The sequence below is a fragment of the Aquarana catesbeiana genome, linkage group LG09 (assembly GCF_042186555.1).
Source record: "Aquarana catesbeiana isolate 2022-GZ linkage group LG09, ASM4218655v1, whole genome shotgun sequence".
Taxonomy (NCBI): domain Eukaryota; kingdom Metazoa; phylum Chordata; class Amphibia; order Anura; family Ranidae; genus Aquarana; species Aquarana catesbeiana.
The window spans coordinates 107,829,023-107,844,656 of NC_133332.1; the positions used below are offsets into that span (position 1 = coordinate 107,829,023).

At 38.7% G+C, this 15,634-nt stretch overlaps 1 protein-coding gene across 3 annotated transcripts in view; it reads right to left on the reverse strand.

Annotated features, from left to right (window-relative positions):
• Positions 1 to 282: 282 nt before the first annotated feature.
• The window catches only part of LRCH2 (leucine rich repeats and calponin homology domain containing 2), a 226,533-nt gene continuing 211,181 nt past the window's right edge, over positions 283 to 15,634 (reverse strand). For all 3 annotated transcript variants that reach the window (XM_073599129.1, XM_073599128.1, XM_073599127.1), the window contains one exon: positions 283 to 10,742. In XM_073599129.1, coding sequence (XP_073455230.1) covers positions 10,623 to 10,742 — 120 coding nt within the window. In that variant the 3' untranslated portion in view covers positions 283 to 10,622. The remainder of the gene's footprint in view (positions 10,743 to 15,634) is intronic.

Genomic DNA, 15,634 nt, shown 5'->3' on the forward strand with positions numbered 1-15,634 from the left:
CTCCATAATCATTTGAGGACATTTCATTTGTTGTACTATATTCACTTTATTGTTAACACAGGATATTTATTGCTTATGCACTGGAGCACTTTAATATATGCTAAAATTAATAGGTTCACATTTAATATATTGCTCAGTGAAACAGAACTAAATGATCAACATGATTGCCAGGTAATTTGCATTTTTAGAAAGACGTCTGCAAAAGCATTTCCCTTAAATCAGGTTTTTTGTATAATTGATGCTCCGACTTGCTGTAGCAGCATAACAAAGACTCCTTACAACTTTGTTAATGAAAGTTGTATTTTATTCATAGAATATATACAGCTTTAGGCAAGTTATCCATGCAAGATCAGTAAAAATCTATTTACAGTTGCAGAAAAAAAAAGAAACAGCTCTGAGGACTAACATAGAAAATCTGGAAGCATTCACAAAAAATGAGTATTTTTTTTTTTTTTTTTAATGAAAAAGTTCAAGATTTAAAAGTATTTACATGTTCATTATGTTGTCGGTATTACAAATATTTACATAAACAAATTTTAAAAAATCTGCCAACGGTGATCAAATTAAAAAGAAAGTTAATGCAGACACCATCCTAAACTGAACTTAAGCAGGGTAACACACTAAGTTTTTTTTCGTTCAACCCAGCGGGCTGAACAAAAAAAAAGTACAGATCACCGTACTAACACAATTGATGTTAGTGTGGCAATCCCCCCCACTTAGCCTTTTGAATTCTGACGGGGACAGCCTCCCCACCAGAACACACTGATCAGTGTTTACAGCCATTGGCTGTAAGCACGGATCAGATGCTGGTTTTCCAGCACGCTTGTTCAACAGAAGTTGGTCGTGAGACCGGCTTCTGCAAGACAGGGACCTATACACGCAGGCCGAAATGTGACCGGTCGCCCTGCGTGTACACAGCCTTATTCTCAAATAACAGTCATGCAGGAATGGAAGAGCAATAGATAAGACTGACATAGTAAAAGAATTGTTTAACTAGTTATCCTTTCTAAAAAGAAGCTGTTCCATGCTGCTATTAGTGTTGGACATGTGTGAAGTCCTAATATTTTTGTCACATGATCTCTAGTGAAGGGGAGGATCAGCCAATTTGAACTCTGATGCTTTCAAAAGGACACCACATTCCTAACTCTACCTAGGCCTTCTGATATGTGGCCAACACCAAAGGCAACAAGCATTTTGTTTAGGAAAAGCATTTCAGCCCATCTACTAGTTCAAATAAATCCATCCTAGAAAGACTGCTAACAAAATATTTTAATAAGTCCATTTTAAGTCAGCACACTGAATGCTATTCCAGAATTTCCCTCTCTAGTTTCAAGTAATAAATATAAAATAGAAAAAGGTTTGTCTTATCAGACATCTAAAAAGAAAACTTCATGAAAATAATTTCCATCAACAAATATGCTGTAATCATAGCAATTCTTTGAGACTGTTATTGATTTGAAATGCACTGGCAGAAGTCTAATGTTCTACAACATGTTCTCTTGCAACATCTACAAAATTCTTTCATGTACACGAAGGTGATTTTTGCCAACCATCACAAAGTAATTTACTCCTTCAGTGAACAAATATAGATTCTGTTCTTGTATACCTACTTAGCAGCTGGGAAAAGTGACTTATTTTTTTTGTTTAGTCCAGGTTATTCTTGGTCATGTTAAAAAATACACAACCTATTAAAGTGTTACTAAACCCTCAACAGTAAAATCAGTCAGTATATGCAGTAAAGCATGTTTGTTATACTCGCTGTGGAACCTAAGGGGTTAATCCTCCGCATCTTTTAAGCCTGTGTAAAAAGGCTGTTTGATCCTGTCCTCTCTGATCCTCTACTACTTCCAATGTCCCCAATCCATCCCCTGATACTACAGAGCCTTTGCAGTCACTCTTCACATGCTCAATTTGGTGTGTATTGCTAGAGTTTTTTTTTTTCTTGGGAGGGGGTGCCTGTGATCAGCACAGGGCCAATCAGCACTGTCCAGACAGAGGGTCAGGGGTCCTGCAGCTTCATAGGACAGTCAGAGTAGCATGAAAACTCCTCCTACAAGCTTTAACACGACACTGATAGAAGTCACAAGACTGCTATATACTGCTGATGACAAAAGGTATCTAGCAGTTTATATTTACTGAAACGATTGCATGTCCTGTGTACTGTGGGAAACCAGATATAGTGAATGCAGGGTCCTAGGCTTAGTAACACTTTAAGAGTTTACAGGTCAACTTTGAAAGCTGCAACTGTAGTGTTAAGGTATGAAAAAAATAGTTATGTCTTCTGCAATATTATGTTTTTTTCTGGCCACAAAGTACTAGTTTCCTGCTCCTTGCTTTACATATACTTAGATTCTTTCATCTCAGTTACAGGTTTTGAAGTGTATCCAGGTCTTCCAAGCATAGATTCTTGTGTAAGAGAAGAATTACAAGGAAAAACACACATAGGCAAAATCTGAGTAACAGTTTTGAATACAAAGTGCTTCTCAATCTCCATCCTACATGAAATCTACAGCGGTGTTTGCCAAGGATTTGCTGTCAAGCCATATAAGGCACTAAGCTCACTTTGAAGAACTCTAAACATAATCACTTTCATAATTTATGAGTTTTAAAGATGTTTAGATCTCTCAAACTAGTAACAAATATGTCTCAATTTTTCAACTAAATTTGCATACCAAGTAAACCCACATCCAGAGTAATTTGTCAGGGGGACGCATGGCCACACAACTGCTATATTTTGTGATTCTTTCAGATGTGTATGCCTGGAAGGACCATGCAGTGCAGAACATTTAATTGCACATGCTTAATTATTGATATAACTCACACCCTCCAGTCTTCCCTTAAGGAATTTTCCAGCCTCTACATACTCTTCGAATCTCCTCACCAGAAATCAGATTTTCTAGCAGAGAAAATAAATACAAAAAAATATATAAATTGAATTCAGTCATTACAGGGTTAAGAACCCACTAGGGTACCACTCCTCTTCAGTCTGTCATGGTAGTCAATAGTAAAAGCAGGTGCAACCACTCTTCATACATAACCAGGCTAAGCACAGACACCTATTTATCCTGAGTACCTTGTTTAGGACAGCAGCTAATTTTCTTACTAACAGCTTTGGAAACAGAGACAAAATTATAAAAAGTTTATTTTAGAAGATCAAGAGTCCCATTCTGTCATAAGAAAAACAAGGAAGAAAGCAAGGAGGAAGTCAATTTAGAGCAGAGTTCCTTTTTACCTTATCTTAGGAATAATAATGGGAGAAGACTAATATGATCACTGATTGTGAAGATCAGGCACTGCAGGGAATTCTGAAAGAGGTGGGTCCTTATCCTTCATAGAAATTGTTCCAAAAGAATAAATAATGTCTGTGTAACTGTTAACTGATTATTTCCCTTTCTATGGTAAAAAGAAAATAAGTCTTTATGTGGGAACTGCAGGTACATAATCACTAAAGTTATAAAGACTACATGGCAGTTCTGTGATGCGAGCATCCATATGCAGGCATCGCATTCCTATTGCCTGATCTCTCAGTTTATGGACAACCAAATTCTAATTGTGGACAAAGACTGGCAGATAGCAGAGAATTATGGGCAGTGAAACTTCTTCACTTCAAAAGGCATGAGTTTTCAGGTCTTCCTGTGATATTCTCACGCATGTGGCCAACAAAATATAGGGGTGCACCCAGGATGAGATGCTCTTTTTAGAAAAGGTAAAGAATAACACTTGCAAGTTGGAAAATCTGCATGGAAAAGATGAATAGTGGTGGTACATTCTCATCAACTTCTATGGAAACTTGACAGGATGCAAGCCCTGCAAGAGGTGTGATTTATTAACACCTAATTAAAATATTGGGCAGTGTGTGTAGTCACCTTATTGCTACAGGTACCTGGCACATCTGTCGAGTCACAGAACACAGGCAAGCACTTGGCATTGTCAAAAGCTTTGTTAAACAGATGTCCCTTGAACAGAAACTTTCCATTGTTGCGGGTTCCTAAATCTTGCAGTTAGTAATTTTGCAATTACTAAAAATAGATGACAAACATTTCAAAAGAATTTCACTAATAAGGAAGTGCTTAAGACAATGGAGCACAAAAGATTAAATAAGGCAAATTCCAGTCATCTCAACTAAAAGAACATTCTCTATCTTCCAAATGTTGTGGTCAGGTCAGTGCACTTCAATCTTGCAAAAATGAAGCCCACATACAATACTGCACAGCAGTACACCATCAAGGGTGTAAAACTATCTATAATAGACCATGCAACTATTATATAGGGCGCAGGACAGTAAGGCTCCTTGCATGACATGAATGTATATAGAATATTTTTGCAGCAGATTGCTAAGAAGTTATGCGCCATGGAAAAAAAAAAAAAGAATGGCCTCCAGGTTGGTCAATGGAGAGCAAGCGGGCACTTATAGTTGCCCACACATGTGCAGAGTATTGGCTATGGTCCTAGATCTTCTCTGCCTAAATTCTGTCCATAAATAGGTTACTCTCAAACTCTGTTAGATTAGGTTATCCACTATGACACTCAACACCTTGGATGAAGGTAGTCATACAAGGTCTGCATGAAAGAAAGTAAGCAACTTTCATATAACTGCTTCTATTGGCACCCCGAAATATGGCCATTTGGTATATGTTTATCACTCCAATTGCCAAGATGGTTATATTGATAATACAGTTTTAAAGTATGAAGTGGGTATGAAACAATACTAATTTGTCATGTGTTTCAATAAACTAAATTATAAACACTATTTAAAAGCACACTATTCACTACCGATAAAATGCCTTTGCACTTTTTTTTTTAATCTGAATAAAGTCAAAAGAAAAGCAGCCTTAGGCATAAACAGAACACATAGGTTTGTAATACATGAGAAAAAGCTTTCAAAGATTGCAAGCAGTGCTGTAGTTATACAAATCCAAACGACGTGGTGGAGTTCCAGAAGTGTAGCAATTTCTGTGCCTAAATTAACATTTCAAAACTCTGACCCTTCTGCTGGCCTCTGTGGAAAGTCTCATGGCATCCACAGGTTGCTAATGGACTCAGGTAGGTGGCCCATGACCGCCTTTTCATGGAGCAAACACTTAAAAGGTTAGTTCACCTTTACCAAAAAACTGCCTATGCAGATAAGGAGCATCTGTAGATAACACCACACTGTACAGCTTGACGAACGTGGAATAATCCCTTGTTACAGGTTTAGGCCATTTATGTACTTGGTGACCTGAAAACTTCCAGGACATTGCTAAGTGAGGCCCAGCTATTACTGTTACCTTCACCATCACAGGGGTGAGCTCTCAAATTCTGAGCTCAGAACTACTGCATGGGGGGTGAGAAAGTGTGCGTGAGGTGGTTTGAAAGCACTCGTTCCTGTGATGGGGAAGGTGAACAGTAATAGCTAGGCCTCTATTAGCAACATCTGGGGAATTTTCAGCTTAAATCTCATGAGGTATGTAAATGACCTACAACTATAGCAAGGGTATTATTCAATTTCGGTCAAAGTTGCACAAGCTTGTTTTCATCTACAGATGTCCCTTCTCTGCACAGGCAGTTTTTTGGTAAAGGTGAACTAACCCCTTTAAAGAAACTGCATGGGCATATTTTATGGAAGAAACTAAACACAACCACTTAACTGCAGCACAAAAAAAAGGTAATTCTGCAGTTACATGTGTACATTTGTTCCTTTCTTTCTTCGAACAAAGTTTCAACAAAAAGTAATAAAATAAGTAATAAAAAAAAAAAAAAGAACCAAAATAGCCTGCTGTATCATTAAAAGAAAATACATTTTACCCGGAATCACACTATAACAAGATGTTATTTTTTTTAAGTTTGCCAAAATACAGAGGTAGTAAAAGCAGCTTTCACCTTGGCTGTGCTGAAGGGCATTGTATGCATTGTATAAAACACTGCAGGAAAAGTGGATACCAACTTTAAACAACTGCCTGCATTCATAATTTGACCTGCAATAGAACGAGGACAGATAGATCATCACATTACACTCCATTCACTGTCCTCCAGTTTTACAGGGCCCCTTGTTTTTCAATATGGCTTCAAAAGTACTGCTTATTATAAAAGTGTGTGTGTGATATACAAAACATGATTTGATAAATGATGAAAGTTTGTTGCAATGTTGTAACATGAGAAATTTCTTCAAACATACACTTTGGATGCTACAGATCCTAGACTGGTTTGCCTAATACCACAAGGCCACCAGGAGGATTGCTTGAACCACTCTCAAAAGCATACGAATCTCTCTCTCAGTCCTTAGTATGTGTGTAAATATCTAACGACATAAACACACAGAGCAATTTACTAGAAACACCTGCTAATTTTTACAAGTATTTAATCACCCAATCAGGTGGCAGCATAAAGTCATGCGGATACAAGTAAGGAGCTTCAGGTAATGTTCACATCAAAACATTAGGACAGGAAAAAATATGTGATACCAACGTTTTTGACAGGACTTGATTGTTGGTGTCAGATGGGCTGGTTAGAGTATTTCTATAACTGATGATCTTCCGAGATTTTTACATACAACAGTTTGTAGAGTCTACACAGAATGGTGCAAAAGATAAACATCCACTGAGTAGCAATTTTGTGAACAGAAATGCCTTGTTGATGAGAGGTCAGATTTAAAAAGACAGACTGGTTTGCGTTGACAGAAAAAAATGTAGCCTTATCTGATGAATCTTGATTTCTGCTGAGACGCACAGATGGTTGGCCAGCCACTGGATCTAAATCCAATAGAACTCCTTTGGGATGTGGCAGAAGTGAGGATTCACAGCATAAATGTGCAGCTGATAAATCCATAGAAAATGTGCGATGCAATCATGTTAACATTGATCAGAATCTCAAAAGAATATTTATGGAATCCATGCCATGACAAACTGAGATGTGTATCAAATCTGATCATGAAAATTATACAGCATATTAAAACATTTTCAGATTAATGCTGCAGAAAAACAGTCAAACGAAAAACCCCTTAATGCCCTCCTCTTCCCTACACTGGAAGACATGAACTGGGCTTGCTGTACAAACCAAGAATACAGTAGGCCACAGTAGATGGCCATGCGATCTATGATGTCAGGAAAACAAGCACTGTTGGTAACAAAGTATTTGTGTTATACAACACCTCCAAAACCTAGGAGGATCCTACCCTGGCCAATAAGATGTCCGATTGAAGTAGATACAGAGACAGCGAAGAAAACCAGAATGCTACAGGAACTAGAACTTTTATCTTCTATCAAGAACCTGCCAAAAGAAAAGCACAGAGGATCCCTATGCCGACTTCTGAAAATGCTACTTGTTGGGTAGTTCTGCTGAAATACTGGTTTCATTATCTTGAGTCACTGACCCAGAACAAATATACTCATCAGGAAAGTCAAAAGTCCTTTTCTTTGTACTCTTCCCTGGACACCAACTTAAAATGGGGAAGCAGGGGGGTCGTTGTGACAGTCAGGCAAAAAGCATTTACAGCAGTGATTACCAAAAGCAGTATGTATGCTTCTCTCATAACAAGTTTATTTCTCCTTTAAGAGATATACGCCCACTACCTGTCCTTCCCTCCCTGTCCCCAAACACCTAGCTCTATGTCACGACTCCAGTGCAGCCTCCAGCTCCCCTCACTTCTGGCTATCTGGGGATATCTGGGGCTATCTGGAGCGTGCCGCCAGTCAGACTTCTGTGAGGAGGGATTGAGGTAGTGGCTTACCAGTGCTGTATATGTCTAATGCCCTGTACACACGGTCGGACATTGATCGGACATTCCAACAACAAAATCCATGGATTTTTTCCGACGGATGTTGGCTCAAACTTGTCTTGCATACACACGGTCACACAAAGTTGTTGGAAAATCCGATCGTTCTAGACGACGTAAAACACGTACGTCGGGACTATAAACAAGGCAGTAGCCAATAGCTTTCGTCTCTTAATTTATTCTGAGCATGCGTGGCACTTTGTGCGTCGGATTTGTGAACACACAATCGGAATTTCCGACAACGGATTTTGTTGTCGGAAAATTTTATAGCAAGCTCTCAAACTTTGTGTGTCGGAAATTCCGATGGAAAATGTGTGATGGAGCCCACACACAGTCGGAATTTCCGACAACAAGGTCCTATCACACATTTTCCGTCAGAAAATCCGACCGTGTACAGGGCATAAGGACACACGCAGCCTGACTCGGCACCCAACAGGAGCATGCACCTGAAGGAGGGAGGAGCTGATAGCACAGGTGGGGACTGCCAGAAGAGGAGGAAAGAAATCTTTCTGTGCAATATCATGTCATGGACTAGGTAAAGTATAACCTCCTCTTAAAAAAAGAAAAAAAGAAAAATGCCTTTAGTTTTACATCAATGAACATACAAACAGAGTTTTGCAATACCACTGTCATTTTGTAATACCCCTTGACAGCATGGGATATTTTCTGGAAACGTGATCTTGGCCTTTAATCTCTTTCTACAAATATATTACTAAGGAAGGGGATAGGCACGCAAAAGGTTTCTGGGTGTTAAGACACTGGACTGCACAATATCTGCTCTGGCTTTGGAGGGGAAGTGATAACGATTCACAGTATATTTAGTGACTTTATCTGCTCCTTATTTGAACACAATATCCTGCTCCAAGTAGAGCATAGTTGTTTACTTATATTCAAGGCTTTTGGCTCAGAGGTGCATCAGCTGTAACCCCAGCATTGCTTTACTGCTGTAGTTCTTATTCTCTGGTCCAATCCAAAACCAGGAGATAATCTTCATACATATACAGCCCGAGACACTGAATGGAGAAGTGAAAGGAAAGAACAAGAACTCCAACAAGTTTTTAGAAAGGACTATGCTGCATGGATATGATAAAATCAATTGCAATGCATTTTGGCAATGGTGGCTGATTGGGCCTCTGATAAGAAAGGAAGAGACTGCTGCAGATGAAAACCATCAGATCACATTCTTCTTTTAATTTTTCTAAAGAATGGGAGAGAAAGATAGCAGGTTCCTAGCTAAAATCTTTTTTTTTTTTTTGGGGTACTTTAAGAAATGTGACAATGCATTTTTTTTCTCTTACATAGTAGATTCCACCTAGTGTTGAACGTACAAATAAGTAAGAACGTCACTCTTCAATGCATACTGATTGTTGAGTATTTATATAAAAAGATCTTTACTTTCAATAATGAAATGCAATAAGAATGTTTACCCGAGCAAATCAAAGATCCAGTCTTCAAACATAGTTTTAGCTTAAATTCAAAACTAAATAAAAAAAATATTTACAATGGAAATCCAGTGCTCAGTCCGCAAAGTAAATCCCACATTACAAAGTAACCTAAAAAATTAACAAAAAACAAATAAGATGTGAAACCCTGTTAAATTCTTGACATTACAAAACTGACATTGGGAAGTCTCAGTTCACTTTGTGGAAATTTGGACTCTATAAAGGTCAGTTACACAGGCACTTCACATGTAAACAGTCTACAACAGAAGAAGAAAAAAAAAAAATCATATTTTGGCACCAACTCAGATTATAAAAATACTTAAAAAATTACAAATATATACATATATAAAACCCAGAGAAATTAGGTCAGTTTCCTTTTTTTGCCTTCACTAAAATCACAAAATTAAAATACCCAAGATGCCAAAAAATAATAATAAAAGAAATAATAATACATATATATAAATTACCGTAAGTGCAATAAATAATACCTCAAAACGAATCATTGTTAAACTGATTTCACTGGTGAAAAATAAACTACAAGGACTAGATTGGATTATTTACATTGTTCTACAGCACTATAGTAAAATAAATCAAAAAAGAATCTGTCAGTTTTAGTCAGAGCAGCCCTTTATATTATGCATAGTGCACTTGCACTTTATGATTGGGCGGAAAAAAGGAGTTGTCATATGGGGGGGGAGGGTAAACCGTTTCACCTGTAAAGAAAAAAAAAAAAAAAAAGCTTTATACCCACCTTTCTGGCAGGGGTGTGTGAAAAATTTGCTCTATTGAAGAGCTCTGAGTGTTGTTGGCATTGGACATGTCCTGGAGTTTCTGGTTGCATGTCCTCCACCAAGTGCCTGCATTTCTCTCATCAGCTCCTATGTTACTACAGAATTTAACACACTGCCCCAAGAAAGGTAAGTATTGGAGCTGCTTCTTTTACAGGCTAGCTTTATCACCCACGTTTCTAGACATGTTTTATACAATACAACTTCAAGGCTTCAAAAGCTGATAAATTCTAACATGTCCCCTTGGATGAGAACACTGGTCCAAAAACTGGTGTGCATTTTCTTGACTGCAAAGGGCATTATGCTCTATACAAGGGAATATTATGGCCAGAACTAACAGGTTCACTTTAAGGTGGCTTTTTATGGTGTTAAAACTGTGTATTTATGAATATGTCACATGTTCATAAACACACAAACATGCAGAAAAAGACACCTCTCACAGATGCATTTCACAGACAGAAATATTTTAAAATATGTTAAATGTCTAAAAATATACCACTGCGGTTCACTAGAAATAGTGATAATACAGCAGGTGTGCACAATTCCCTTTTAGGGCTAACATAGCTTCGGAGTTGCGAATCTCAGAACAGTCCAGACTTCAGGCTTGAGATCAAGTCCTAAGTGTCCGTATTAGATTTGGGATTAAACTGAAGAAAGTTGTGAAGCTCTCAGCAGTGGAAGTTCTAGCAGTGCCTGAACTGTGATTCCAACTTTTACTAATCCCCTCTCTTCTAGGATGTGGTGGGGTAAACACAGCTTGTCCTGGAAAACAAACAAAAGACAAATAACGTACTATGAAATCTCAAGTGACCATGCCAGAAACAGAGGGTGGGCATACAAAGTCTGAATGCTAAAAGTAATTCAAATAAGTATTTAAAAACTTTGCCCCCTATTGGTACAGTGTTGTGTTCTATTGTAAGAACCCCTGCCCCCCTCCCTTCACTACCACCCAACAAGCGCTGTTGGGAGTAGGGATTGGACAAGGATTAGAATTGGCACACATACTATCCAATGAGAGCGCCAAACTTCCAAGAGTCCAAGGTAGTTTAATGGTCAAACTGATTCATAGCAGAATAATGCCAATGTATTTCAGGGGAGAAACACACTCCCCCTTTATCAGGGCTTAAAGGCCAAGTTCACCTTTTTTTTTCTAAATTCCAGCCCCCCTACGTACCGATATAGCATTAATGTACTTATTTTGCAAAAATAAAACAGCTTTCCATTTATTCTACACATGCTTACCTCACTTCTCTTCATAGCTGTTTAAAAACACTTATCTATTACTTCTGCCTTACTTCCTGGGCAGACTTTAGGTCATGACATAGGAAGGAGTTGACCAGCTGAGGGTGGATTATGCAGGGTGTGTGCTAATGTGATCAGCTGGTCAACTCCTTCCTGTGTCAGGGCTTTGAGTGGGGATATCTGAACGATGCCTGCAGGTACAGGCATCATTCATATATCATTCTTTTCCGCCGGCGATTTGCTGCACTGTGAAAACAATCTTAGAAGCTGGTCAGCCGCTTAATTGTTTTTACAGGTGAAAGGAGGGGACGTGCCCCCCCCCTCAAGTGCTTCCCCCGTGCCGTAGGCAAGCCGGAGAAGGAATCGGCTGGCGGTGGAAGTTCACCATAGGAGGACCAGATGGGCCCCCACAGTCTCTATGACTTTTGGAGGCCGGGCACGACATTATGAACTCACGTCCGGCCCCGACAGTTGTAAACATCGCCGTGTATTCGGCTGGAAAGGCTGAGATCTTTTTTTTTTTTTTTTTTTTTTTTTTTATAGACCCAGATCTCACTGTAAAGAGGACCTGTTGTGCCCTATTCATATTACAAGGGATGTTTACATTCCTTGTAATAGGAATAAAAGTGATAAAAAAAAAATTAAAATAGGGAACGAGTGAAATGAAAATAAAAAAAAAAAAAACTTAAAGCTCTCCCATCCCCACGTTAGAGCGGGAGCACCAATTTATCCCAAGCCCTCCTCTGGAACTCTAAAGAGGTAACCTGAAAACATTTTTTAGTTTAGTGCCATTCCACGAGTGTGCACCATTTTAAAGCATGACATGTTAGGTATCTATTTACTTGGCGTAACATCATCTTTCACATTATAGAAAATGAACATGAAAGTTTTTTTTTTTTTCTAAAAACACGTTTGAAAAATTGCTGCACAAATACCGTGTGACAGAAAAAGTTGAAATGACCGTCATTTTATTCTCTAGGGTCTCTGATAAAAAAAACATATATAATTTTTGGGGGTTCTGAGTAATTTTCTAGTGGAAAAAAAATTAAGATTTTTACATGTAGGAGAGGCATGCCAGAATTGGCCTGGTTTGGAAGTGATTAAACACCCCTATGTTATCCTATGTGTCCATACACACATGGCCATTTTTAGGAGTTCACGCTGAATGCTGTTAAACGCTGATAAATGTGCATAAATGCTAGTTGCGGTTTAGCACTTCCGCATTTATTTCCTGTCAGGATAAACAACGTTTACAAGAAACCAGTGTCCATGAGGCCTAACTGTTATCACCAAAAGTGAAAATAAAAGAAAATCCCAAATTTTGGGTTGTTCCAAGAACTAGTTCTGGTTAAACTGGTGACAAACAGACTTCCTTTACTTTAGAGGGATTCATCGAATTTACTGTTTTGGCTATGGGCCAGGAAGTAAAGGGAAATCTCTCCAATGGGACACAGGTGGCAAAATAAAAAAACCTTACAAGGGTTGTAACCCTCCTCTACTCTATCCAAAATGGAATAAAAATAGAGATAAAAAACATTTTGCTTTTAGTTCTACTAAATTCTGATTTGTGCTCAAATTAACTCAGGTGAGCAGATAACACAGCATTGTGTTTAACTGTTTGGAAAGTGTCAGGAGGGCAGGTTACGCCAGTGTTAGTGAATGCAGCAAATTCACTAACACTGGCGTAACCTGCCCTCCTGACACTTTCCAAGCAGTAAAATCAACAGTGCTGTTTTATTTCGTATCTGCTCACCTGAGTCAATTTGACCCTAGTCAGAGTTCCAGAGGGAGTGTATCCTGTCCACGAAATGCATTGGCTTTGTTTTACTATGAATCAATTGCATCATTAAATGAGCTTGGACCCTTGCACAGCTTGGCGCTCTCATTAGATTATACTATGTGGATTCTCAACTCTGGGTCCTTTCCCTTCTTCCTGAGGAGGGTTCTGTTTTGTGGAGTGCTGCCCAACCAGAGCCAGTGTTCCCAGTGACAATTTCAGTGACCTTTAGAAAATCCAAATCCAGTGCCCTGTTTGTTCTTGTGCTTGAAATTAGAATTGAAACTGACCACTCAGACTTAAGCACTGCACCCTGGGAGGTGCTCACATACTAGAGCTCATACATACCTGTAAGCACCCAACAATTATCAAGGGCTCCAATAGAGCATGAAAGTGTCATGAAAAAGGTGTGTATCAGAGGGTGGGTGGAGGGTTCTTTTAATAGAATCTGTCACTTTGCCTGAATGAGTAAAGTGACAGAATCCTTGGGTTAAAGCATAAAAAACAGAAAGGGTTTTAATAAAAGTTTACCATAGTGTTAAAAACAAAATTGACTGGTCAGGTTCCCAAATTTGATAACCTAAATTAAAATTAGTCTACAGAACAGTACAGAGGACATCTTTATAAACAAGGTCCTATAGCCTTGATCACGACAACTGCAATGTAGAAAGTCCTCATTTAGACAGCTACAATGCAATGTCACAGTTGCCAACCAAAGAAAAGCAGAGCTTTATAATGTTGGGCCTTCTGAATAGTGTATACGTTTGCACAACATAACTGCACATCATGGCAGATTTATCTGGCAAAGTGCAAAGTTCAATCCTGAAAGCGGAGTTCCGCCAAAAAAAAAAAAAAAAAAAAAAAAAAAAAAAAAATTAAAGTCAGCAGACACAAAAAGTGTAGCTGCTGACTTTTAATAAATCGGACACTCACCCGTTCCAACGTCCTGCGATGCATACAAAGCCCCGCTCCTCTCCACAGCGCCGGCATTCTTACTGTGGGTGCCCGGCTGTGGATTCACAGCCGGGCATGCACTGCACATGTGAGAGCTGCGCTGCGTGCTGTGAATGGCTGGGCAATCTTCTGGGACCTGACACGTGTCCCAAACGATTGCAGGGAGGGAGGGGGGAGAGGTGAACTTCCTTCTGGTGCCGCAGAGCCCTGGGAGGAAGTTGGAGCTGGATACCTCTAGAGGTTATCCGCCCCCCCCCCCCCCCAATAAATTACATGCCAAATGTGACATGTCAGGGGGTCACCATCACTTAAAGCAGAAGTTCCATTTTTGTGTGGAACTCCGCTTTAAATGTGGTGGCTGTATTAGTAGCTGCATTAATTAGATCCAGCCAGTAGCACAATTCCAGTCATAGGTTGTCTGCATTCGGGATGAAGTAGTAAAGCATGTTTGAATAGCAGCATCGTCAGTCCGGGATCTCAGTTTTTTTTTCCTTTTGGAGTAAAGTTTTTACATAATGAAATAAAAGCTGACCATTGCAAGCACCCCTGTCAGTGTTAAATGGTTTGTCTCAACCCTCTACCCGCTACTTTGTCTGGACAGATTGGTCTGTTAAAGGAAGTCAAAAAATAACAGACTTAATGCTGGACCACCAGGTGAAAATAAATAAGAAAAAGCCAAAAAATAGAATATAATAAACTCTTGTTTTTTTTTTTGTTTAATGCTGCTCTAACAATGGGACAGGGAAGAATTAAGTCTCAACTCTGCCAGACTTTGTCGCCCAATATAAAGCCCAGGCCTGAAGCTTAGCAAACACTAGTGGATTTTCAAATAAACCTTTGTAACAAAATTCGATGACTTGACAAATGTAGTTTGAAAGTACTTCAAAATTCTGTTTGCATTTATCATTTAATTCTGTAATGAAAGGACGTTCCCGAAAGAAAACTTCACACACTGTAAGAAATGTATTCATTTAAAAAGAAATTTCCATTCTGTCACAAACGTTTTTGACGCCACTAATGATCAGAACATCAAACGAACATTCTAAAAACAAAAAAATTTCTGATGAAATTCCTTTAGCGTTAGACCATTTGGATCCAAGGCCAGTCTGCAGAAAAATGTGAAGACTAATTGTTACTTGTTCTAATATTGCTGTTACTTCAAATAGGTTTTATGGCAAGTCAGGAACTCTTTAAAGCGTATCTTTAAAAAAAATAAAAAAACAAAAATAAAAAGGAGAGAAGAGGGTGGGGGGCTATAAAAAAAAATTATTATTTTACTTCTGGCTTTTTTTTTTACTGCAGAAAATTACCCCACTATCCTTCAGATGTGATCCTAAGGCATGTTGAATAGCCCAAAACATGTGATGACACTCCAGTATAGTGTAAAAGCGCTTTTTTTGCTGGATTTGGGCTATTCAGTATTCCACAGGATCTTACTGGAAGAATGGTGACATTACCCTCATCTAGGAGCTGCAGGAGAAAGTGGGGGTCATTTTTTTTGTAATTGTAATACAGCATTTTGGCACGGGGGAGGGAAAAACCTTGGGAAATAAGCAAAAGGTATGCATTTTTGTGCAAGCTCCGATTTAAACCAAAAAAAAAAAAAAAAAAAACACAAAAAGGTAACAAAAATAAAGATCAGAGTGATAGAGATCAGCTAAACTGGCCAAACTCTACAAAC